Genomic DNA, 25181 nt, shown 5'->3' with positions numbered 1-25181 from the left:
CTAAACATTGCATAAAAACAAATTTAGTTGTGGTTGGTGGCTTTACATATCATCATTGGAAAAGTGGACCTTGCTTGGATGCTAAAATTAAAATTATGGCCCTGTGGTACTAGTATTCCCTTAATTTGACAGAACAGATTTTTCATAAATGTACCAAACTTACTAAATAATTGTGGCTTCAACTTTTGAAAGATTTTTTCCTGTTCTGGCACTAAGAACTGAGAGATAAATGACCATCTAACTGTGTGTATCGTATGTGTGTGTGGTGCACACCTTTGTCTTTCTCTGTACAGGGCATTTTGCTTGGCCCTATCCTCTCCTCTTGGCAACACTCACAGCGGGGGAGTGTGCAGCCATGCGCGCCACGTCACCACAGACGGAGTGAGTCTTTAACCAAGCGAACCAGTCTGTGCACTAGCCCCAGTGCTTGCTGCATGTCTGCCTGCCTCTCCCTTGTGCCCCCTTGAGTCATGCACATAAATCCACCATCCAATCACATTCTAGTGAATAATCAGTCCATAATTTCCTCTCCTTTTAGTTTCACTGTCCTTATGTCCCATCTGTCTGCTTGGTTTAGAGTCTGACCTCTATTTTTTTTCTGTATAGTTCTTATGATGACTCTCTGTAAAGCCAGACAGTCATCATACTCACATTAAAAAAATATTTTTCCTGTAGTTTTTGTCCCTCAACCGAATTTCCTAGAACATCAGAGCTGTTTGATTTCAATAGAGCACGTCTTCCAGTTTTATCAACTTTTTTAATTGAAAATATGCAGTTGTGAGTCAGATCCTGAGGTTGTAAGGAATGAATAGTTGTCTCAAAAATTGAAAACTCATCATTTACTCTCCCTTATGTCGTTCCACTATTTTCCTTCAGTCATACAATAGCTTTCTTTGAGGAACAGTGTTCATAAGTGTTTATTTGTTGAGAATGTTGCCATCTGCTGCTCTCAAATCTTGTTGACTATAGCATCCATTCGACACAAGATGTTTGATCATGAGACATGAAAACCAATGATGTAACTTGATGAAACTCACCTTTAGACATCAAGTTTGAATGTACGCAAATACAATTGTGTTTTGAGAGCTACAGCAGATTTTCAGTGAATTTTCAGTAAAAAAAAAAAAAAACCTTCATTCTCTGTTCCTTATAAAACACATTGCATGCATGACTTCAGAAGAGTTGAGTCATATAGACTACTTTTGTGATACTTTTATTGTGCTTTTTGTCTTTTGACAGCCCCAGTACTCATTTAACTTTCATTCTGCTAAACATCTACTTTTGTGATTAACGTAAAAAATAAATGGTTTGGAAGCATTTATTTTTTGGATCAACATGAGGGTGAGTAAAGGATCAGCTGTATAGTAACCTACCATACAGTAGCTGCCATCATGGAGACTAATCATCTAATAAACAAGATTTGACTTAAAAGTCCTTACCCACAAAGATTTTTAGTGAAAGTGCATGTGACCTGTGGTCCAGCCAGGATGACTGCTTATACTGTCAGAAGGCAGCTGTGGGAGACTGGTATTAGGAAAGAGAGCTGCTAGTACATCACATGACAGCTTTGTGGGATCTAATATGGGATCCCTCAGAGAACGGTGACAACCCTTCGACTTTAAGACACATATTCAGTCTCTGTCTTTGGCAGTGTGCTTAGATTGAGCTGTCCAGACAGAACCTAAATTCTGCCTGTTTTTAGTTGTGCTAATTAGCATGGACCTGAATGCATTTATTATTATTTTATTTATCTATGCTTATTTTTGCTTTAATTCATGTCATGTGAAGGGCAAAACTTAGATCAATGTCATGGCTTAATGGGCTGTTCAGTTTTTGCAATTATGTTTTTTTTTAAACAATGTTATAGTAAAAAATTTGCCTTTGTGTTGTTTGTCTTGTGTGCTGAGGTAGCTTCCTGTTCTGCCCCTGCGATCTGTGTTTAAATCTTTCATTGACTGATTTTTCCTTATTGTTTCTCTCCCTCTGCCTCTCCCAAACTGCCCAAACTCTGGCAAAAGGAGTGGAGCATCTAGTACATTACTTCAGAGACACTGCGTGGTATAGTACTGCCTGTCTTTAACACCCTCTAAAGTCCTTCCTCTTTTCTTTCTGTTTGCATGGTCTCTTACTCTGTACAACGAGGACTGTCCATCTGCATCATACAGGTTCACACTACTTTCATCTTTTCTTTCATCGTTTCTTTAAACCTCTCTGTCTTTTATTCTCTTTTACTCTCTCTCATTTTCAAGTCCTCTCAGTTTTTCATTTTCTTTTAACTTTTTGACTAACCGCTATAACTTTGTGAAATCTGTATTGGAAGTTTACATTGTTACTTCCAGAGTTGGAGTCAAGACCAGTACCAGACCCCCGATTCAGTACCAGATCCAGACCAATAATAGAGTCCCCAGCCTGGTCACATTTTTTATATGTAGGTTTTAGTATGTAACATTTACAAGTATAAACACTTTTTTGTACATTTGGATAGATATTTGCAGCTATAGAAATAAAAAAAAAATACAAATCGTCCAAATATACAAATCTTTTATATTATAAATATATTTAGTTAGATTATTTTTATAGATATATTTTATATTCTTAACCATAGCCCTAAACCTAAACATAACTATTTTCATAGACACATTAAAAAGATATAAATATATAAAATGTAATGGGCAGAAACATGTATGAAATTTTAGTTTCAATATACCATTATTATTATTATTTTATTTTATTTATTTTATTTTTATTTTTTGAGTGAGCATATTAAGAAAATATATCGTATATTTTCACCCATGACAGTCAAAATAAATATTACATAAATAATGGTTAAATAATTACAAAAAATTTAAATTAAATTAAAGTGAATCATGTTAAACGTGATGTAATCCTTGGAAACAAGTTTCACCAGAAGTCACACTGAACAGAATGAAATAAAGTAAATGAGTCAACTGCGTTAAACAAATGTGATTGAAAACGTCTCAATGATCATAAATAGAATAGTATCAACCGATTAATTCTATAATTTCAGTATTCATAAATAAGGATGTGTAAACATGTACATTGTTCATATAGATAATTTACTTTATAGACACTAGTACTATGTCTATATATGGTACGTTTGATTGTCTGTGCAATCATAAGTAAATCTAACAGTGGTATACCAGACCCCCAAGACTGAGACCAATACCAGATTCTCTAAAGTCTGGGGTATGCTTTGTTTTTCCATCTGCTGTCTCATGCACAATCAAGCATTTTAATTCGAGTATACTTCACTGAACATGAACTTGTGCAGACGTGCCCTGCAGAGGACGGTACTGAGTTGCTTTATACCAGGGATGGGCAACTCTGCCACTGTACATTGTCCTGCAGAGTTTAGCTTCATTCTTAATCAAACACACCTGAAACATCTAACCATAGTCTTCAGGATTATTTGAAATGTACAGGCAGGTGTGTTTGATAAAGAATGGAGCTAAACTCTGCAGGACAGTTGCCCTTCAGGACCAAAGTTGCCCATCTTTGATTTATACTCTTTCAGACTTGTTTCAAACTTGAACAAATCAAGGTACCTTCTGAACTCCTCGCATGTCCGTTTTTGTTGTTTTCTAACTTCGTCTCCTGTTGTTTTTATTGACATTTTCGTATTCTACTTAGAGTAGTTTTAAAAGCAACAGCCCAACTTTTGGCTATAGTGAAATTCACAGCATGCACACTGTGTGCGAGATGCAGTGCCTAATGAATATCTGAAAAAAATATTGGCCTTAACTCCTGAGGCCTAGATCCAGACCAAGATCTGTATACCCAAGAACCAGACTGTCCATTTTAAATGGTGAAATGGGGAAAATGCTGAATTAATTCCAACATTAATTTCAAACATTGCACCTCAGACTGTCAGACCAAGACATCAAGTAATGAGACAAAGACCCAATCCAAGGCTGTATTCATGTGGTCGTGAGAGTGGTCTCAAGGTATTACATGATTGGTCAGATAGCCTGTCAATCAAACTCCCAGCAAAGGGTGAATTAGGAATGCAAGGCATACTGGTACTGAAAAATGCACTACGAAAAATTTAAAATGTAAAAAAAAAAAAAAGGATGTCAGCATTGTGGAAAATGTTGGAAGTTCAGTCAGTGTGACATTCAGTGAGCCAGCTGAGTGATGATGAGAAATGGTTAACAAAACAAAAGATGTTGATTTCAATATCTTTGCCCTTAACACACTAAAAGAAAAACAAAACAAAACAACGCTGTAGCAAAATCAGAACTGAAGCAAAATATGAAATTACTTGGCATTCAGAGAAAAAAAATTGTTAACCTGCAAACCTATCAGTCTGCAAACAATGCCACAAGACATGCCGCTTCAAGAGGCAACACATCAAACCGTGCTAACCAACTGTCCTGTGCTCATCCCAAATTAAAGGACCTCAGCCACTGACAAGTTTGCAAAATTACATTTTCAACAAAATTATTAATGTTGCTGTATAATTTTCACTCAACAAGTTGTTCACTATTTGAGTGCTGATGTGCCCTGTTGACGCCACTGGTATACAAATCAAACAAAATACTGTGCTTGGATTTCTAAGTGTTACTAATGTTAAAATGCTTACAAGTTAAGCAACAAACTTTTGTATCTACATGATTTTATGTAAGACAATAATTTTCTATTTCATCTTACCAGTCATCTAAGATTGCCTCGTGCAATGATAATTTATTGATACTGAGGTAGCAGAGCTTGGTATTGTACCCATTTTCTTTCTTTCTTTTTCTTTCTTTCTTTCTTTCTTTCTTTCTTAAAGAGCAACCAACAAAAGCAACAGCAAGAACATAGACTATTCTATGTATACATAGTCTATTCGTCCTTTTTAAATATGTCATATTTTACTTTAAAATATTGCCATATGCTGAAGTGCTTAGAGTAACAGAAAATCACACTTTAAAGGTGCTTGTTTTTTGCCTAACAAAAACTTCATTACTTTTATCAAAGCCCTTCTGTCTTCATTTCAGGTGGTCATCTATGGTTATTGTAATAATACTATATACCTGATTATACAACATCTTCCCTCACATCCCTCTTTTTTTTTTGTTAAGTAGGGAACATAGATCACATGGGCCTTGGGGCATAATTATGTGATGTGTTTTTATGTTCTGCAGTTTGTTCTTCACACCTCATTGCCATGTAAACACCTCTTTTAGACCAAATGGTCACATAAAACTAACACTTCTTTTGACTCCCTGCCTTTAGAAAGAGACATTATTGCAATTCAGATAATTAGCTGAAATGCTTGATGTAGCTGGAGGTGGTAATAGGTTATCATTATTAAAATGCATATTCGGAGTCAATGTAGGTGCGAGTACATGGCACAACAGCACATCAGCTGTAGTTTTGAATGATGCGTTTCATGGAAAAACAAAAAGTTTTTCCAACTGGGAGAAAGTCAATTGTAGAGAACTGAAGTCTATTCATATATGGGGGAATCTTTTGACAGTTCTCTTCATTTCACTCACCAATTTGTTTACACTTCTGTAGTGCTTACATTTTTATCTGCTCTCTCTTCTTTCTTTACTTCTTTTCAACATTTGTCTGTCTACCTTATCCCTCCCTCCACATCTTCTTTCTGCTCCAGAACTCTGTCACCTTTTCTCAGCTGCCTTATTTTAATTCTTGAGCTGTCATAAATTATGTATGAACAGCTGAGCGCCCCACACACCTCTGCTAAGACTTTCTCTGAAGTTTTGACTTTGACTGAGGGGTTGTAGGTGGTCTCAGGTTAGCCCGATTGAGACTTCACCTCTCAAGACAAAACCCTCACTGCCTTGTTTCGTCCATTATGAACCACAGGCTGTGGAAAAAACTTCAAAGGATTATATTTTCCAAGTCTGGGGCTTGGAATTGGCACAAAACAAAGAGAGAGACTCAGTCAATAAAACAAGCATACGACACCGCATTGTATGGAGGGTGGTATCCATTAGAGGGTGCTGTGGACCATGAAATGATGTTGCAGCACAGACATTTGTAAAGTAGGGGAGATAATGGAGATTTGCTGTGAGCATTTTTTAGACCAGTAATGTACATTTTGTCATTATTTACTCACCCTCATGTTGTTCGTATACGCTTAGCTTTGTGTGAACAAATCATTCTTTTGAGTCAGATCTTTTCAGTGGATCAGTTAATTTAGTTCACAAAACCAGTCTTAATGATTTGTTTTTGAATGGTTTTGAATCTAGTTAAACTCAGTGTGATGACCATAGCAGGGGCGTGTCTCAAAAGAGGGTGGCAACAAAATGAGCATGATGAGAAAAAAAACATTGTAGAATCTATGGTACACTATTAAGAAGTGCAAACCTGCAAATGTTATCTTAGGGAGCTATTTCTACCTGACCTAACCTAACGTAGGTTGATTAGGTTAATATTTTTGGGTTGAATAAAATCAAATAAATTAATGTTACCACATGAGAAATTGTACATATTCAATGAAGAAAAACACTTAAAGGGACTTAAAAGCTGTATTCAAATAAAAACACTTTCATCATCCTCATGACAATACATGCTGTTTTTGTCTCATACCTAAAGGCTGCAACACGTACCAGTTGATTCATCTCATTGTAACATACAGAGTATATACACAATGTAAATAATAGATTGATTGCGCAGTGTAGAGAGATTCATTGGTCATAACACAACTTTGTGAGATCGCAATGAACAAAGAAGGACAGCTTTTTAGTGATTATAAAGGGAGCGCTCCTTGCGAGCTTTCTATAATCTATTCAAAATGCAGAACTTTTGTTTTTCGCACAGTATCTTACTACAGCTTGAGAGTGGTTAGATGTTGAGTGTTTCCTGTGGAGCTAATGTTAATTAATTGATGTGAATTTTATACTCCAACTGAAAAAAATGCAATGTTTTATATGGTTACATTTTATTTTGATGGTCCCCTTAATCAATCGACTAACATTGTTTATTTAAGATCTGCACAGTATCTTACTACAGCTTGTGAGTGGTTAGATGTTGAGTGTTTCCTGTGGAGCTAATGTTAATTAATTGATGTGAATTTTATACTCCAACTGAAAAAAATGCAATGTTTTATATGGTTACATTTTATTTTGATGGTCCCCTTAATCAATCGACTATAAGCAACTTTGCAACTACATGCCAACTAACTCTCATTAGAGTATTAGTATGCTCAAGAATGGTAGAATCTAGTATGGTAGAATAAGTTGATGTACTTGCAAAGACACTTATAGTCAGTTTATCTGTTGGTTGACCATCAAAATAAAGTGTTAGCAAATATTTACAGTAGCAGACATACTAATACTCTAATGACCGCTAGTTGATATGTAGTTGCAGAGTCACTTATCAACAGCTGTTTAAAGGGTACCATCAAAATAATCAAACTGATATTACAATAAAAATAGTTCAAAGCAAATGTGTCATATTACACATTCATCTGATCTGATATCTGATCGTATGGCTGTTTGAGAGAAAAAAGTTATTATTATTATTATTATTACTACTTATAAGTGGTCTTTGACCGCTTTAAGTAGTATAAGAAAAATGGCAAGATATGAGACTTATAATACACTATAACTATGAGAAATATAAATATAGACCCATGCATTCATTATAATGCCTTAAGAATACCCTTATAATGTTTTATAAATACAGGCTTCATAGAAAGTATCACCAAATATTCTAATAAATGCATATTTACAGTAAGCACTTAACTCAAATAAGTATTAAATAATGAAATAACTATAATCAGCTTCCATTTATTGGGATAAGGCTACTCTTCCCCTGAATTACAAAATAACTTCTGGCCTTCAGTGATGCAAGGACAAAGTTTGAGCACGCACACGCAATATCTTAGAGAGCAGAGCCAATTCATAAGAGAACACTGTCTATTTAAAAATGCACGCCCAGTTTTGAGTGAGAGCGAAGGAAATCTGCTTGCGAGTGGAGAGATTCTTGCTCGCGCATTACATGGATGCGCTATCGCGTTGCATTACTGCGCTCTCGACATTTGTCATTAAGATAACTCGATAGAAACCGCCTAAAATTAAGTATATAGAAGGGAAGAAAGCCTCCCTAGGTAGCCACCTATATTGGCCATGCCAGGATCCGCCACTGGCAGATGCAGTGAGAAATTTAAAAAAAACAAGCCAATCACAATATATCTGTAAGGGGGGGCACCCGGGGTGGCCAACCAGATTTCTGTGGAGGCCGGTGCCATCCCTGGCCACCATGTAGACCCGCCCTTGGACCATAGTTAACATCTCACCAAAGGGGAAGATTGTCAGTGAATCATACATGGGATGCATTAAAATGATCAAAAGTGACGTAAAGATTTTTACATTGTAAAATAAATAAATATTTAAAATAAATGTTATTCTTCAAAGAATCCTAAAAGAAAAAAAATGTATCATGGTTATTTAACATTGATAATAATAAGAAATGTTTCTTGAGCCCCAAATCAGCAGATCGCAGGAAAAACGGAAAAACACTCGCAGTGCACGCCGATTGCCCCCTCGGAGACATCGCGTGCGTGCTCTTCGCCCAAACAAATAACGCATAGATCGTGTGTGTCATCAGATGTTAAACAATGACAACACGGATGCACACATCCTCTTAAACACTTTGCTAGAGCTCGCCATAATGATATGAATAGAGATCGCTCTTACCACAGAAATGCATGCTTCAAACAAAACAGTCAATGAAGACGAAGAAGAGGATGATGTGTTCTCCCGGTGCCTATTTATACTATAGTCGCACCGGTAGTGACGTCATGCTGTCGCCGGCCAATGTGTTGTTGGTGTTTTTTCAATGTATGCTTCAGACACGGGTCACGACGAGGCATTCCCCATAGCGACCCCTAGAGGACGCAGTTCGAAGTTCCCATGAAAGGGAACTGTGTGATCCAACCTTGTGTAATTAAAATATATGTAATCTTTTAACTCACACCACACTTTCAGTCTTTTTAAAATATGTAATCCTGGTAACTTTTGCTAGGTATTTATGTGAGGATAACATAAAGGTACACGGGTGACTATTCCTAAAGCTCTGTTTACATGGAATAAATGCCACCCACTGGAAATCATCCACCAGTGCCAATGAAACAGCAGAGCAGACATCAAAGACTTAGCTAACAATATTACTGTACTTCAGCACCTCAGTGTCCTGCATACCACAAAGCTTTGCATCACATAGAATAATTCATTTTGAGATGGATAGGTTGGCTTCTCTATCAATATCATCTATATTTCTTGTGATCTTGAATTTTAAATATTAAAAGCAGGCAGAATTTTGTCTATGTACCATCCTTGGAAAAATGCCTTTGTCCTATTTTGGATGTTTTGCTTTGTGACGGTAACTTGGAATTGCATTCTTGTTTGTCAGTCTGAGAGTGTGCTTGAGTGCATGTACTAGTTTGGCGGTGACCTCACCACCTCACGTTTAAGTCCGCATCATTGCTAATGAGTGTGGAGAGGCTGAGCTGAGATCAAAGCCCTCTCAGACAGCTTGTCATGTGTGGATGCTAACATCCAGAGCAGGTTCGTCTGAAGTTGTGTGGCTGCTGCTGGAGATAGTGTCTCTTAGAGCATGACCGATATATCGGTTTTAACGATTAATCAACACATGAAGTTGCTTTTTGTACTCTTATTATCAGTATCAGTGTTGATAGTTTTTCTTTATAATCCTTTATATCCTATGTGCATCGGCACTGGTGGGTTCTACCTCTGGGGGTAAAATAAAACTAACTACGGACTCTGCATTGAATTGTGATGCATGACTATGCTTTGTACACAAAAAAGTGATTAAGTGATTAATTTTGCAATTTTAGTTATTGGTATCAGGAAAAATAGGTTGACCTCTAGTGTCTTGTATAACCAGACACTCTTGTTGTCTGTTCTGTCTTTTTGTATATTTTTTTTAAACCAATGATTTTTTTTTTAATCAAACAGATCAATTCCAGTAATTGAAAAATCACCCTAATATGATCATTCTGAAATGAGAGGAAACACATGTTCAATAATTACTTTTTTTTTTTTCCTCCAATAGCTTCAAATACCTCAGACTCCCAAATTCTTACCCAACAAGCTACACAACTATGAAGGACTGTCACGACCAACCTCTTCAGAGGCCCCTTGTGACGGTTTGGATGCCGAGCCTGGTCACAACCCACTGACGCCCCAGTCCTGCTCCCCAGACCTACAATGTCCCATCACTGTTGAGTCTACCCCAAACTGTGCTGTATCAACAGTAACTATATTTGCTGATAGCTCTGCTGCTTCCTCTTCCAGAACTTTTCAAAGCACTGATCCTACTGAGCTTGGCCTCATGAGCAGCCAGCTTAAAATCAATGAGCCAGCAAGTCCACCAGTTTCTGCTAGCTTTTGCTGTAAGCTAGAGAGAGGTATACAAAAATTTCCTTTGAAAAGAAGCAGTTTTTCAACCTTACAGCCACAAACTTATGTAAAGACAGCTACAACACTCATCAAGCCCCAGGAAGTACAGCGGGTCAGTATGTTCACCGGAGCCCTGGGTAGGTTTGGAGCCCCAGGTCTATCCAGAACAAGACATCAACCTTTATCAGCTCCTGGACTACCTTGCATCAACCCAGCCCGAGAAACTACCATGCACAGCACTACTTCACCAATATTTAACCAACAAAATCAAGGGTGCAGACAGTCTTTATTGCTCAGAAAGATACAGAGCAGTTTGCCCAGAGCCAGTGCCCCCCTCCAGCCCAAACATTCCCGCCTTCCTAAGCCAAAGACACTTTCTTCTCTCCCAAACCCTGCTGCTCAACAAGGTCAAACAACAACCTCCCCCGCTCTGCCTTCTCGTATGCTTCCACAATTCTAGATTAGTTAAGCAGGGCTTCAGGCATCCCACCAGAGTGTAGAAAAGCTGCTCCTTAAGGCCCTGCTTGTAAGGCACCAGTCAAGTATTTTGCCAGTTATGCTTACGATGTTCAAAACAAAACATGACACAATGCACTTAAGTTGTAAGAGACACTATTGTCTACCTTGTACCTATGCATCTTGCATAAGATATTACTCCTTTGATAGATTAGCAAGGCGCCACTTCTCTAGGATAATGACCAAAACCAAGCAGAGTATTGTTATTGCTCTAATTGATCCTGTTGAGAGAGACTTGCATTTTCCTGTCTTAACTACTACCACGTTATGTGCACCGTGTGGGCCATAATAAAGGGTGCCCACTGAGATTTTCAGAGGAGCCATCTCTTCCAATTGCTTCTCTACCCATCTCTCTTTGTACCTTTGTTCTTTGCCACTAGCATGACAATTGTGGAATTGCTGGAATTGGCCTCCCACCACCGTACCTAATGAGAGCAAGTTCTGGAAGCCAAGTCAGTTTTAACACCAGAATGAGTTGTAAGGCCGTGAACATAATGAAAAACGAAAAAAAAAAAAAAATTGGCTGTGAGGAACATTGGCCTATACAGTGAGGGAGTTTGAAGTGATTGACATGGTTACTGTACAATTAGAGTGATTTCGCTAAGTAGGAAGTTTTTTGATTGTTGGTTCTGGACCACATTCTTCAGATTTAAGGGTTAGGAACAGAGACCTATAAGGGATAGGGACATGGTTTGGACTATCATTGTTTGAAAGGAATGAATATATATATATATATATATATATATAAAGATATGTCCTACTTGGTATAGTCAAGGTGAACTGTACTTGATTGTGACTCGCAGGAATCAAGGAATATTTTGTGCACATTTTTGCATTTTGGCAAAATAAAACACAGTTTCAGTGATTTAAGAGCAGTGCCTGATTGCAAATCATAGAACAAGGAACTTAATTTATTATGAGGTGCAGCTCTTACTAGCTGGCCTCTGTTACACTAAACTTCACTTCCATCCGGGTCATGGCATCAATGCAACCAGTTCTTCTTGACCCACTCTGAGTGGAGCTTGAACCGGCAACAGCCAACACAGGAGGTGGGCGCGCTAACCAGGATGCTGAAGATTGCAGCCTCTATCGTCAGTCACTAGTGCGCCTCTTGAGGCCAGGTTTAGGTGCGCAGCTCTTACTAGCTGGCCTCTTGTTACATCCAGGCCATACCTGATTATAATTCAGTACTACACTCATCAGTTTCTTTTGAGCTTTTTTAGTTTTTGTTCTAAAAATTAGGAAAAATAATTATTTATATATTTCATTTTAAAAGTTTAGCTAGGTTCGACAACTGAGCAATTCCCCTTTCCTCACAGTCTCTACTTCCACACAGTTTGGAAAGGGGAAACATCTCCCACCTTCTCTACTCTTGTAGTTCAATCTTATGATAAATAAAATGTCCAAGCAGCAGCAGCCCCCTACTTTCATTCCACATCTATTCACAACAAGATTCAGGTTGTCTGATTGCCTTAGCAAACATTGCAGGAAATGGTTAGCACAGACACTGACTTATCTGCTGTAAATCTGTCAGGCCATTCAGTCAGCGCGACAGCTTTCTACACAAGTCAAACTGTTTATCCCTGCATCTCAGTTCATATTATTTCATTTATCTCATCCATCCTTTGCCACTTCAACATGCTTGCAGATGTAATTTAATGAAGCTGCCGAGATGGCATCCACATTGCATTAGATACTGTTGATGTTAAAAGGGTTTTAATGATACAGATCCTTAATCCTTAAAAGAGGAACCTGACGCAATAGCTAGATTAATGACAAACCCTCACCCTAATCTCTAGATCAGTGATGGGCAAACTTGGCCCTTCCAGGCCACTTACCTGCAGAGATTTGATCCAACCCTGATAAAACTCACCTGCCTGTAGCCTTCTAGTAGTCTTGAAGACAATGATTAGTTGGTTCAGGTGTGTTTGATTAGGGTTGGAGCTAAACTCTGAAGGAAAGTGGCCTGGAAGGGCCAAGTTTGCCCACCCCTGCTCTAGATCCTCTTCAATGTACACTCAACCTCACAAATTTGTCCCATCGCTCATGGTCTCAGCTATTGCTGGAGAGAGTGCATATTGAGCGAGTAGACAATATCTCTTCTGACGAACCCTACATGAGATGAGGTTTTCTTTGGAGTGCTTTGGAGTGAAGATGATCGGAGTCTCCTGTTGATGGAGGAGAGTAGAGCCCTCATTGAAGGCTCAAGCAAACACTCTAGCATCTTATAGTTTCATATAGTAAAAAGCATCCAGCAATATACATAGCGGTGTTTTCCTTCTTAAACATAAAGCAAATAGCTGCAAAGCTTCTTTGATTATGAATATTATTATAGTGTAATCGATAAATGTTATTGAACCTAAAATGACTGACTGGTATAATTGGCAGTGTTGTGCTCTCCTTTGTACACAATTAATGTTCACACAAGTGTCTTAGCAAAGTGTGTAATGCAAGTGTGGTACATTGTTCCAATGTTTGCCAGCCATCTTCATTTTGAACACTATACTGTAAACCTGTCTATTGCTATTTAATTTAAAATCTAACTTATATTGTGAAAGTTTTGCTTGGAATGTATACTTGTGTTATCTATTTTATCACCTAATGCCATGACATTCATACATTTTCAAATGTGGCTTATGTCTCCAAATAGTTTTTGAAGTTTGTTTGAACTCCTATAGTCTGCTGGAACATTGCTGTGGTTATGTGGAGAGTAAAGGAAGGATCAATACGCAAACAACCAGAGTTTGACTCAGTCTTATGCCCATCCTCTTTTCTTGTCTCAACTCCTAATACTCCATTTAATTTAGCATCTAACAATAAATAAAACTGATGAACAGGTTGATTGCAACACTGTGATGCGGTGTGTGTTCAGAGAATAGTTTCATCCAGCTAAGGCAAAGCGGGCAGGAGTGGGACTGAAAAATCCAACCTCTGCCTGCAGGCTTTTGCGGGTGGGAGCAGGTCAAAATTTTACATCAATTTTGCAGGAGTGGGCCAGAATCTCACAGGAACAAGCTGGAGCAGGTCTGAAACAAATCCAAGAAATGTTATGTGGTACACTACATCGGTATAAAGGTTTAGGAACTAGAGACTAATGTCTATGGCTTCACTTTTATTTTACATCTGTAAAAATGCACAAATGTTAAAGTGCTTCTGTGGCCTCTCCATCTTTTGAATATGTGGATTACTTGAAACTTTTGATTTGTAGCTATATAATACTTGTATTTTTGTGGCGGTACCTATAATAAACACTAGTTTAATGGGGAGATGAGGGTTTACTTAAATGAGGGTTTCAACTTCTGATTTCTTTTGTCTCATCTGACGCATGCAAACATTTAAGGAACAATATCACTGTGTCATTACTGTATGTCCACCTTTAGTATCAGATATATAGTATCAGATGCAGCAACATGTTAATGCATAATGTAGACACGTTTATTTGCTCTTTTAGTAATGTTTTTATTGTTCTTTATGTTGTATACCATCTGTTTACTTAATTTGTGCAACACTGTAACTGTATGAAAAACTGCACTGCCTTTTAATGTAAACCTCTGTTCAAACTTTATTTATTTGTGCATTTCTAAGTGTGTGTGTGTGTATGTTAATGATAAAAGAAACCCCATTAATCAGATATGCACTTTAAATGTAGAAATGAGAGATGTTTTTATGTGCTTTACATCGCTCCATGAGTGTACAAGAGCTCTAAATAAAGACGGCACCAAAAGCTACTGCAATTTTTTTTGTCCAAGTATGTTTTTTTTGTGTATGTCTGCGCTTCCTGGTTTCAAATAGCACTTCACAGAACTATGATCAATGCAGAGTGTGTTCTAATATCTGGAGGTCTGAATATTAATGTTCAACCAAACAATGAATGTGAGGCCTTTCTAGGGTAATAGAAAGGGAGTTCTTATGGATAGTAACAGTAGGGTTGAAAAGGTTCAAAGTGCTGGTGAAGGCTGGCCAAGTACAGTGATGAAGTATCACCACAACTATCAACCAAGCGCAGTGCGATTCAAAGATACAAGTGCAGGCAGAAGTTCACTCCAAGAAAAATAACTATAAAAACTAGAATGATAACTATATTAATGCCCACATCAATGCATGATAATGTTTGGCTTATTATAAGCACGCACTAGTAGTTATGGGTTCTTCTGCTTTAATTGCCCGAGTTCTTTGAAGTCGAGTGGGATCTGATTGGTTGTCATTGTTTTTATTGTTCATCACCTGGAAAAAATATAATTCTGTAAGTGATTCCAACAATATCCTCTGTGGTTTTATTTGTTATAGTTGTGTGAACTTCCATATTCTCATAGAATTAAAACAATTATAACTTTATAGTTATTGTCCTTGGTGTAAATTATAGTCCTTGGTGTGAAAAAAACCCCTACTTAGTTCTGTATCACTCTACAATTCGTCATGCTCTTTAAAGTCACAATAAAACAGAAGTAGCAACATATTTTCTGCTGTATTATGACGCTAATTCATATTAACATGTCAAAATAACACCCCACGTGCATTTATAAAATAGGGTGAATTTTCAATTTATGCTGACTTTTAAGATCTCAAAATTCTGGACTACTGATAATACCTATAATATTTTAAGATTTAGTTTTGTATGATTATTTTATGTTTATGTAAATGGGGTAAATTGGTTATTGTTCATAGGTGTAGTTTTGGGTGATGTAACTGTGACATTATTTATATGGAGTGAGTAGGTGTAAGAAGTGAGCAAAGTGCGCATAAGATGGGAACGCATGAAAAAAGCATGGTGCTCCTAAAAGCACGAGCTCTGACAAATAAAAGCCAGTAAAGCTTCATATCTCTGTGTTTGCTGGCATTATTATCTTAAACTCATCTACAAGACTGGAGATTCCTCCTATGTTCCACAGTCCCTCTTACAATATTAAATTCAAGAAAAGGAGGTAGCCTTTTCCTATTTGACTTTAACGTAAACTTTAATTTAGATTTCAACTTAATCTGAATTAATCTCAAGCATTTGTCAAGCATTCACATAGCTCACACCACAGACCAGTATTCCATATTGTTTGCTGAAGTGCATGCAGATGCATGGCGTGTCTTTTGTCCTTTCTAAGCACAACAAAAGGACAAACATATAAAACATATAAAATTTCATTTGTAGGTGGAGGAAGAACTGTTGCAGCTGTCTGGTGTCTAGTTCCACCCACTCAATCTGGTGCATACCAAAGCCATTTCTGGCATTAGCATTTGCATATTCAATCTTTGCAACTGCTCCCACACCCATTTGCTGACTCAAGGCATCTAATTCAGGAGTGTGGACTCACGGCAGAGAAAAAAGAATATGACAGGGGCTCATGGTTTCACATATAATGCTTACTGAATAGATTTCTGCTTAAATTCAACTAAAATGGACCAAAATGAGCAAGAAAGCTAAAGTAAAAAACAACAACAAAAAAAACAAACACGTAATGTGCCATATTTATTTATTTATTTTGTTTGCTAGAAGTTGTTATTAAAGCATCCTAATTTCCTTTCTATTCATCATAACTTCTACCTCAAGGACTCAAATAAATTGAAGCAAGTAGTGTTAAGTTGTTGGAACGTTGTTAAACAAGACATTATAATAAATCTTATTTGTGGAAATGCATGCTTTCAACACTTTTTAAAATTCATGTATTTAATTACTGTCTGGAACAGAACTGAACAACAAATACACAGAGAAAAACAAGTTGGTGGGAAAAAGGGGGGTGATACGTGATGATTGAGATAGAAAATAAAATCACCAGTGTATCAATGGCACACATTTCCTTCAGAATAGGACTACACTACTTGCCCTGTATGTTTTTAAAGGGATAGTTCACCCCAAAATGGCAAAAGATTACCAATGGGTGTGATTCAGCCATAGGCAATCAATGCAGTACTTTTATTAGGACCAGTGTTAGGCAAGTTACTCTGAAAATGTAATCAAATTACTGATTACTGATTACTCCTTTTAAAAGTAATCACGGTACTGTTCTGATTACTTTATTTCAAAAGTAATTAGTAATTAGTTACATTACTAGTTACATTACTTTTTTCTCCATTAAATTTATGAAATCCCAGCATACACGCTCCCGATAAATATTTGTTATTAAAGCATCAACATTCACAGAACACTGTTTTTTTTAACTAAAGCAAGCGGCTGCTGCGTGTATGGTTTGGCATGGCAGAATGCCAGCAAAGAGCGCTGCATTTAGAATCTCTAAAAGACATCTCAGTTCATCGAGATTAGAAATCACTGCTTTCTGTCAGCAATGTAACGCGGCAGTAACGTATAGAGACCTCGGCTTGTAACTATACTCTAATTACTATTTTGAAAATTATAATGCGTTAAATTACTCTGTTACTAAAAAAGTAATCAAATCAACACTGATTAGGACCAACATCACAATTGCCAAAGTGATATTGCTTTTCTAACAAGAAGTCAATATTAAGTAACTTTAGACATATAAGATATTAGACATATACATATATAAATACATATACATATTTTTATTTATACAGCTAAATAGTGCACAAATCTGTACATAAATCTTATGTTCCAGATGTATACCACATTATTATTATTATTTATTTTTTTATTTTTTTTCTTAGTCTTATTGAAATGTTCTTTCTGTTCTCACGTCATATATGTATGTATGTATGTTTGTACCAAGAGCTCCTAATAAAAAAAAAATATAAATAATTCCTTGTGTGTTTGCACACACTTGGCAAATAAGGCTCATTCTGATTCGTATAAGATTACCAATTTATTTACAACAAAACAACACACAATAATGGCATTTATCCTGAATTACATTCCCCCCCTTCTTGTCAAATGAGCGAATGATTCAACCACTTGCGCCTAATACCAAAAAAGTTTTTTTTATGCACAACATGGAGGCAAAAAAACAAAAACACGCTAATTGTGTCTAAATTATACAAATGATCACTTGTTTTACTTTTGTTAGTTTTTGTTACAGATATCTGAATGCATTCTAAATCATTCTAAATAAATTTAGGCAACTGTTGATTGATTGATTGATTGATTGATTGATTGATTTTACAGAAATTGGCCTCAAACAGCCTTCTCCAGGTTGCTATCAATAATACAGGGGTAATGAACAAAACTCTTAAGTAAAAATTCTGTCGAAAAACATATAAAGTCCTGGCAGAAAATGCCAGGATTTTCACTAAGTTTATGGATATTGTCTTTAACTTTAAATCACAACACAGTGCATAATTCAAAATATTGGTAAAAATAAATAAATAATAATAATAAACTTTTCAAGTGCAGACTAATTCTCAAATAGTTGGCCTTAGAGAGAGAAAGGGGTTCTCCAAGCTGTGGTGGTTTTATGTGGTTATATGTCACTGACACCGTTTTGAAAATTCAGACAAATGCTGAAGCCAGACTAACCACCTGTTGCAGTCTACTGTGAACATTTACATCAAAAGGCAAGCCTGTCCCATGCAATTCGAAATAGCATGCCTCTCATGCCATTTGTAAGATTATAAAAGGGAAATTCAGATGGTATGAAATTGATATCTGAATTTCAATGTGAGTTTTCCAACAGCTGTCAGGACTTATCAGCCAAATTGCATGTTTGGAGTTGCTTCTTGAAAGTAGGACGCTGTCAGATTATGCAGAGTATAAAGAGGGTGGAAAGGGACTTGATTTAGAAAGAAAAAAAAAAACAGAGAAAGAAATTAGCAGAACCATCTTCCTTATTGCAAAAGCCAATATTGTACTATAGACAGTTATATACTGGAGAGACTAACACAAGTGATTTTCCGGGTCAAATTGAACCTGGAACATGAATATGAATATATCTTTTCTTTTTCTTTTTTTTTTCTTTCTCCAAAATTGTCAAATGCAGTCACTTTTCTAAATCAAATAAAAACAATGGATTTATATTTATGGAATGCATGTAATTCTATAGGTATTTTGTGATTTTTAACCTTTAAATTGTTATTTTCACCATTCATTTTCTGATAAAATAAGTGTGTTCTTTTTCATTTTCACGTCAGTAAAAATATTATTAGTTAATTAAAAGATTTGTCATGAATGAATTATGCACTGGCATGATATGAAATGTTATTTTCTGACTATGGCCAGTAGATGGCTTTAGTGCTCCATACTTTGCCTGATCTGCAAATATTAAAGCAAATTTGCTCTATCACACACACACGCACACGCACACGCACACACACACACAATGAATGGGTGAGTGTGGTTTCTGTGTTGTAAATATGTTAGAATCTTAATTTTTTATTATTGTTTGTGGTCTGCATTGTGGCTGAATGATTTTTACTTGAATGAATAAATAAATAAATAATAAATAAATAGCTCTCTTACAGTTTCACCCATTCATTTCATGTACGTGTCTATATTTGTGTATATATTTCCTATATGAGTGCTTCTTTCTCTCACGATATGATGACCATTTCTCCTTTGGAGTGAAGCACTATGCTTGGCTCATACAAGATTTTTTACATGTGCAGTTGTTCTGGTCTTTTTTCTGTGGTTATGGGTTTATTCATCATAGCTTGCGTTTACTTCACATTTCCTGTTTTGTTTATGTGTGTAATTTAATGCAACACATCAATTAAAACACTTTAATTAACTCTTAATTACTTTCTAGTGCAGTTTCTTGCAATCATACTTCAAGTGTTAACTGATTTACATTATTAAATTGCAATTATACTGCATGTATTGATTTATCATTTTCCTTGGTGATTCATATTTCATTTATTATCAAAACCGAAAAGGAATCTCTGGTTAATGCTACATGCGTCAGTCAGGTAGTTGCCTCAACGAGGGGGGTAATAATCTGACAGGAAGTCAAAATTTAGCATTGGCAACAGAGGCCTAGGAGCAGAGCGAATAAGTGACAGCGCAGGAGCATATCTTCAGAGATATGTGTTCCAAGTGTTCTCCCACTTGGTGACACACCCACTGAGAAGCCTGTTGAAAGCACGATGGTTAGTAGGGATTCTGTTTTAGGGAATGTCCAAACAGAGACACCAAACAGAGACACCAGCCACCATAGTCAAATATACACCAATGGGCAGTTGCAGGAACATAGCCATTATGTTAAGATTGTCTCTTAGCATGTATGAACAACTAGCAGTTAGCCAAGGACCAACCTACATAGCTTAAAAAAAAGAAGTCATGAACAGTCTTAAAGGGGAAAAAATAGATGACTAATTTGTAAGACTATTTATTATTCAACCAGCCATGGGAGCCAGAGCTCCTGACATCAGAGCAGATGTAAAGGAGTAGTTCACTTTCAGAATAAAAATTCTGTCATCATTTACTTACCCCACCCACACACTTGTTCTTTCTTTCTTCTGTTGAATGGAGCCCGAGTCAGTGGCCATAAAGATGTCATTGACAACCTTAAGAAGTGCTGTCTCAGTGCTGTGGAGAGTGTGAAAGCCGTATTGGAAAAATTCATAGAGGTTATGAGATGACAAATACGATTGAAGTTGAGCAGCAACAACTTTTTCAAGCAGCTTTGAAAGAAGCGGGAGATACGAGATTGGTCTGTAATTGGCCATGCCAGAAGGGTCAAGTCCGGGTTTCTTAATGACAGGTGTGGCAGCTGCAGTTTTTAATTCCAGAGGAACTACACCAGTACTGAGAAGTTGAGAAATGAGAAGTGAAATAGGCAGCGAGATGACAGGTGCAGAGTTTTTAAGTAGAACAGTAGGAGCAGGATCAAGATGACAGAAAGATGCATTTGATTTCTTGAGTAGCTCAGATATATAAGCAGGGGTTGGAGGGTCAAAGTCAGTAAAAGTACCGGGTGCACAATCAGAGGGGAAGTCCTGTGAGAGGAGAGGAGAGTTCATTGGTGGAAAGATATTATATATGTGATTTATTTTATTTTGGAAGAAGTGTAGAATGACTCACAGAGGTCTGCTGAGTCACTCATGACAAGAGCAGGAGGGTTGGTGAGTTTATTGACTACAGAAAACAGTGTTTTAGGTCGAGAGGATGCATCGGTAATGAGTGTAGAGTAGTAACTTGAGCATGCAGTATTTAAAGCAGATTTATATAACTGAATATGGCCCTTGTAAGCAATCAGATGCACATTCAAACCAGTTTTCCTGTAAAGGCGTTCAAGTCGACGACCAGTAGTTTTCAGTTTGCGAAGTGCAGGGGTAAACCAGGGAGACGTATGTGTAGAAGGTACAAGTCTACATTTAAGGGGGGTGTGTATATTAAGGGCAGTGTAAATGGAGGAATTATATAAGATATCAAGGGCGCTAGTGTGTTCAGTAATGTCAGAGAGATGTGTTTGTATGGATTCAGAAAACAGTAATGGATTGATAGAATTGAGGTTACGCTAGGTATAGCCCACTAGATCCGACTTTTGGTCCAGCCTGATGTTGCTGTCCAATGATTTCATATTTCCACCTGTGCCAAGTGACCAGTAAGGGACATTTCAACAATCAATAGCTGCGTTTCCATTACCCTTCAAATTGCGCAAATTGAAATTGCGAATTGAAAATACGCCTAATGGAAATGCGTCAATTTCGCAAAAACGCCCATATATCACAAAAAAAGTTTTTACGCTCGCATGAGGTGGTTTTTCAGGCAATTCGAAAAAGGAATATTTCGCAAAACTGCTATGGAAATGTTTTTTTGTTTTTTTTCGCATTAACAGGTCACATGGCATACGTAAAAAGTCATATGATCATTCCTCAATGTACTATAACCTCCAAGAAACACTTCATATGTGGCTGCTCTCAAGTATAAGGGGCTTTCCCTGCCATTAATGCTTAGACTATTTACACTGCACACGTCTGTGGCACGTTATGGCTCCGAAACAGCCACCGGAGCTGATCGTGGCCACTCTAGTCAACGCTTGTGTTACCAGCCATGGCACGTCCCAGAAGCTGCTCTCAGCGCTGCTTCTGTCAAGATACATGTATGCGCCTACTTTGATTAAATATAATGGCTAGTGTAGCCAAAATCCCATCAAAATCCATTGCCATGACTTATTGCGAGAGGAAAAAAAAATGTTTTAGTCACATAACATCGGTTAATGGAAACGCCGTCATTTCGCAATACCTTTTAATCGACATTTAGAAACTATCGCCAAAGTTTTGCGCAAATCTGTAATGGAATTAGGCAAAGCCTAATCTCTGCATCTCTTCAGTCTTCTATAATTGGCTGAGAATCAACTACTTGTGCTTCCAGGTGGACTCTACATTTGCCTGAATCTTCACATTCAATCCTGAATGGATCTCAAAACCCTTTCTCCTTAATCATACAGTTCCATCAATATAGTAACAATAACTTCTTAATTATTGACTTGTTTTAACTGTATACCCACAGGAGAATTGGCCTACCTGGTCTCATGGCATAAACGTACCTGGGGACACTTTTTAGCGAGACGCGAAATACATACCAATAAGTACATACTGCAGTTTCCAAAATAAATGAACACTAGATGCAGTAAAACTACGACACCTTTTATTCCTTTTCACACAAATTTAATTAATAATTACACAATTAATAAAGTGTAATTTTCGCACAATTACTTGAAGAATATCATGTTATGACTTCAAAACAATATTAATATGCTGGGAGATTTGAAAACTGATGCTTTTGAACGTTAGCATCACACATATCCAGCTTCATTTCTATGGGTTTTCATAGACGGTAGATTTGTTCGGTAGCTCATGGAGTACGGAGATGTACTTGAGAGGTGAGGAGCTCTGGTTCGAATCCTGTGTAACTACGGTTCAACAAAACAGTTCAAATCTGCATATAAGGAAGTTGAAATGGCACGGTTGCATCAACAAAGGTGTTTTTTATATCAGTTTTGCATTTGTTAACACTATCGGGTAGGTTTAGGGTTGGGTTTGGTGTAGGGCATATTTCCAACACGATAGAGCATTAACTTTTAGTGACAGTCCACGGATATTTGAATTCTCAACCGCCGCAATACGTACCAGAAGCAACATAATATAAACACAGCAATACGTACCTATATAAACATAATAAAAACGTGCCAGGGTTAACGTATTAAACCCGTGTTTTAGCGCCATTTCTCTTTGAAACTGTGGTGAAACGTGCAGTAAGGTACGTAAAAACGGTGTTTGCACAAAAAGTACACAGAGGTATGCATTTTTATGAGACCAGGTTGGAATTGGCCCCTTGTATGGTTTCTCTCAGTGTTATTTCTTTCCTCATTATCCCCATTATTCAGCATAAAATGGAGTTTTTCATCTTCAGAGAGAAGTGAATTGTACAACATTGACTTTCTCTGTGTTTCAGGTGATTGCCGGTTATCTGCAATTGTCACTCCGTCAGGTGCACAGGCTTCAGAATTAAGGATAAACTCTGGATCAAACCCCAAGTTGACATAAAACTATTTTGTCTCTTGTTTGTGAAAGTAGAAACATAAATATTGTGTGTTCATATTAAACAGTGAGCTTCTTGATTAAGAGCTCTCAAGGCCTTGTTCAATTAAGCTTTGACTTTATTTTTCATTTTTATGTACATAAGTTGGAAAAAAAGCTTGGAAATCCATTTCCACAAGTGGGCTGGGATGAAACACAACTTTCCACTGATTGGTCAACTAAAGATTAACCTGTGCCATCATCCTTCCTTTCTCAGTTCTATGCAACAAAATAATAGTCCTCCAGTGTTGCAGTTTATTGCATTCTTAAATTCTTGAAGAATGCAGTAAACTACAAGTGTTTATTGCAACTACATGTCTTCTTTCTCTCATCAAACAGACTAAGGAATGCTTTGACACAAACCTTACTGGCGCAGTGCCTAGACAGGACTTTCGTTTGTGTTGGCAACCTTTGTGTGCCAGAGAAATACTAGCTGTTTATTTATGAATTATTAATGCATCTTGCATTGGCAGATATTCCAGAGCTGTGTCTGTTTATTTCATGCACACTTGACAACTGTTTGTAGTTTCCCAGGGGAGTGTGAATCTGCTGCTGCAGATAATAGGCCATTCTCAAATAACTTGATGGACACTATGGTCACATTTAAAGCATGAAATAGAGTGAAAACTTTCAAATTTGCCCAAGATTGTGTCACCCTCATCTTACAAATATCTGTTTATGTTATGCGTTAGTTGCTTTGGTTGAATGAGAGGATGAGCCAATTAGAGACACAGAACTCAACTCTGGGAAATATGTTAATATGTAACAGGTATTTAGATGTTTTAAAATAATATACCCAATCAAGGAAACAAATGTAATTGAGCAATTCAATGTAAGCAGCAAGTACTGTTGAATGACACTCCAAAGATGTGAACTTTTGTTTACTCTGAAATATGTAACACAAATATGCGAATAATTATAAGGAGCTTTTAAAAGACAATGAGAACAAAATAAATCAAAGTAATAATGTATAATAATCTTGATCAATCTAAGGCAACTTCATGCAGTCTGGTGAAATATTGTAGATATCAAATATTAGCATTTAAAGCTTGATAGATCAGGACAGTTAATTTAATAGACTGGACAGGCAATTTGCTATGTGCTGAAATGCTTAATTTTTCACTGCTGGCCCAGAGCAGCCTCAACATTTTTTATTTATTAATTTTTTTCTGTGATAAGGCTGAAAGAATACAAACTAAGGATTATGAGGGAAAAAACAACTTTGGAGAAAAATGCATTTGAGAAGAGCTTTTTTGAGTATAGTATAATTAAGTATAGCTAGTACCACTAAATGATGCATGATTACATGCAATAACCCTAAACCAAACCTAATCCTAACCCTAACCCTATAGAAAGTGCATGTTGTTAATTAAGTTTACTTAATACTTAAATGTACAATTACACTGTAACAAGGACACCATAAAATAAAGTGTAATCATCCATCCATCCATTCTTCAAACTGCTTATCCTCTGTAGGGTCGTGGGAGGCTGGAGCCTATCCCAGCATCACAGCATCACAGGGCTCACACACATTCACACTCTCATTTACACCTACGGACAATTTAATGTCTCCAATTCACCTCTGCTGCATGTTATCTCAGGAGGAGATGTTGTCTTCTGTCTTCCGGATTGTATTTCCACAATGTGAAGGTCATACAAATTTATGAATGAACTGCTTGTTTTAAAGTCTTCCTGGTCTACTGACATTTGTTATGGCATCCGCTTCGAACATTACAATGCATATGATAACTTTCGATAACGCTACAATAATTAAATCCACTTCACCAGCTAATTACTCTTCAACAGCAATGCTATAGAAATATACAGAGCTAACCCAAAAACGTTCAAAGA

At 36.9% G+C, this 25181-nt stretch overlaps 1 protein-coding gene across 2 annotated transcripts in view; it reads left to right on the top strand.

Annotated features, from left to right (window-relative positions):
• Positions 1-12709, top strand: part of LOC107674460 (serine-rich coiled-coil domain-containing protein 2-like) — an 82355-nt gene extending 69646 nt beyond the window's left edge. Inside the window, exons 10-12 of one of the 2 annotated variants that reach the window (XM_016468449.1) lie at positions 294-381; positions 2019-2058; positions 10051-10245. In XM_016468449.1, the coding sequence (XP_016323935.1) occupies positions 294-381; positions 2019-2058; positions 10051-10177 (255 nt within the window). In that variant the 3' untranslated portion in view covers positions 10178-10245. Of the gene's footprint in view, positions 1-293; positions 382-2018; positions 2059-10050 lie in introns of both variants that reach the window. The other variant, XM_016468440.1, reaches the window with a different exon arrangement.
• The last annotated feature ends 12472 nt before the right edge of the window (positions 12710-25181 follow it).

The sequence above is a fragment of the Sinocyclocheilus anshuiensis genome, unplaced genomic scaffold (assembly GCF_001515605.1).
Source record: "Sinocyclocheilus anshuiensis isolate Anshui unplaced genomic scaffold, SAMN03320099.WGS_v1.1 scaffold890, whole genome shotgun sequence".
Lineage (NCBI taxonomy): Eukaryota > Metazoa > Chordata > Actinopteri > Cypriniformes > Cyprinidae > Sinocyclocheilus > Sinocyclocheilus anshuiensis.
Note: the sequence above shows the minus strand (reverse complement) of the source record. Positions and strands in the feature narration are given on the sequence as shown.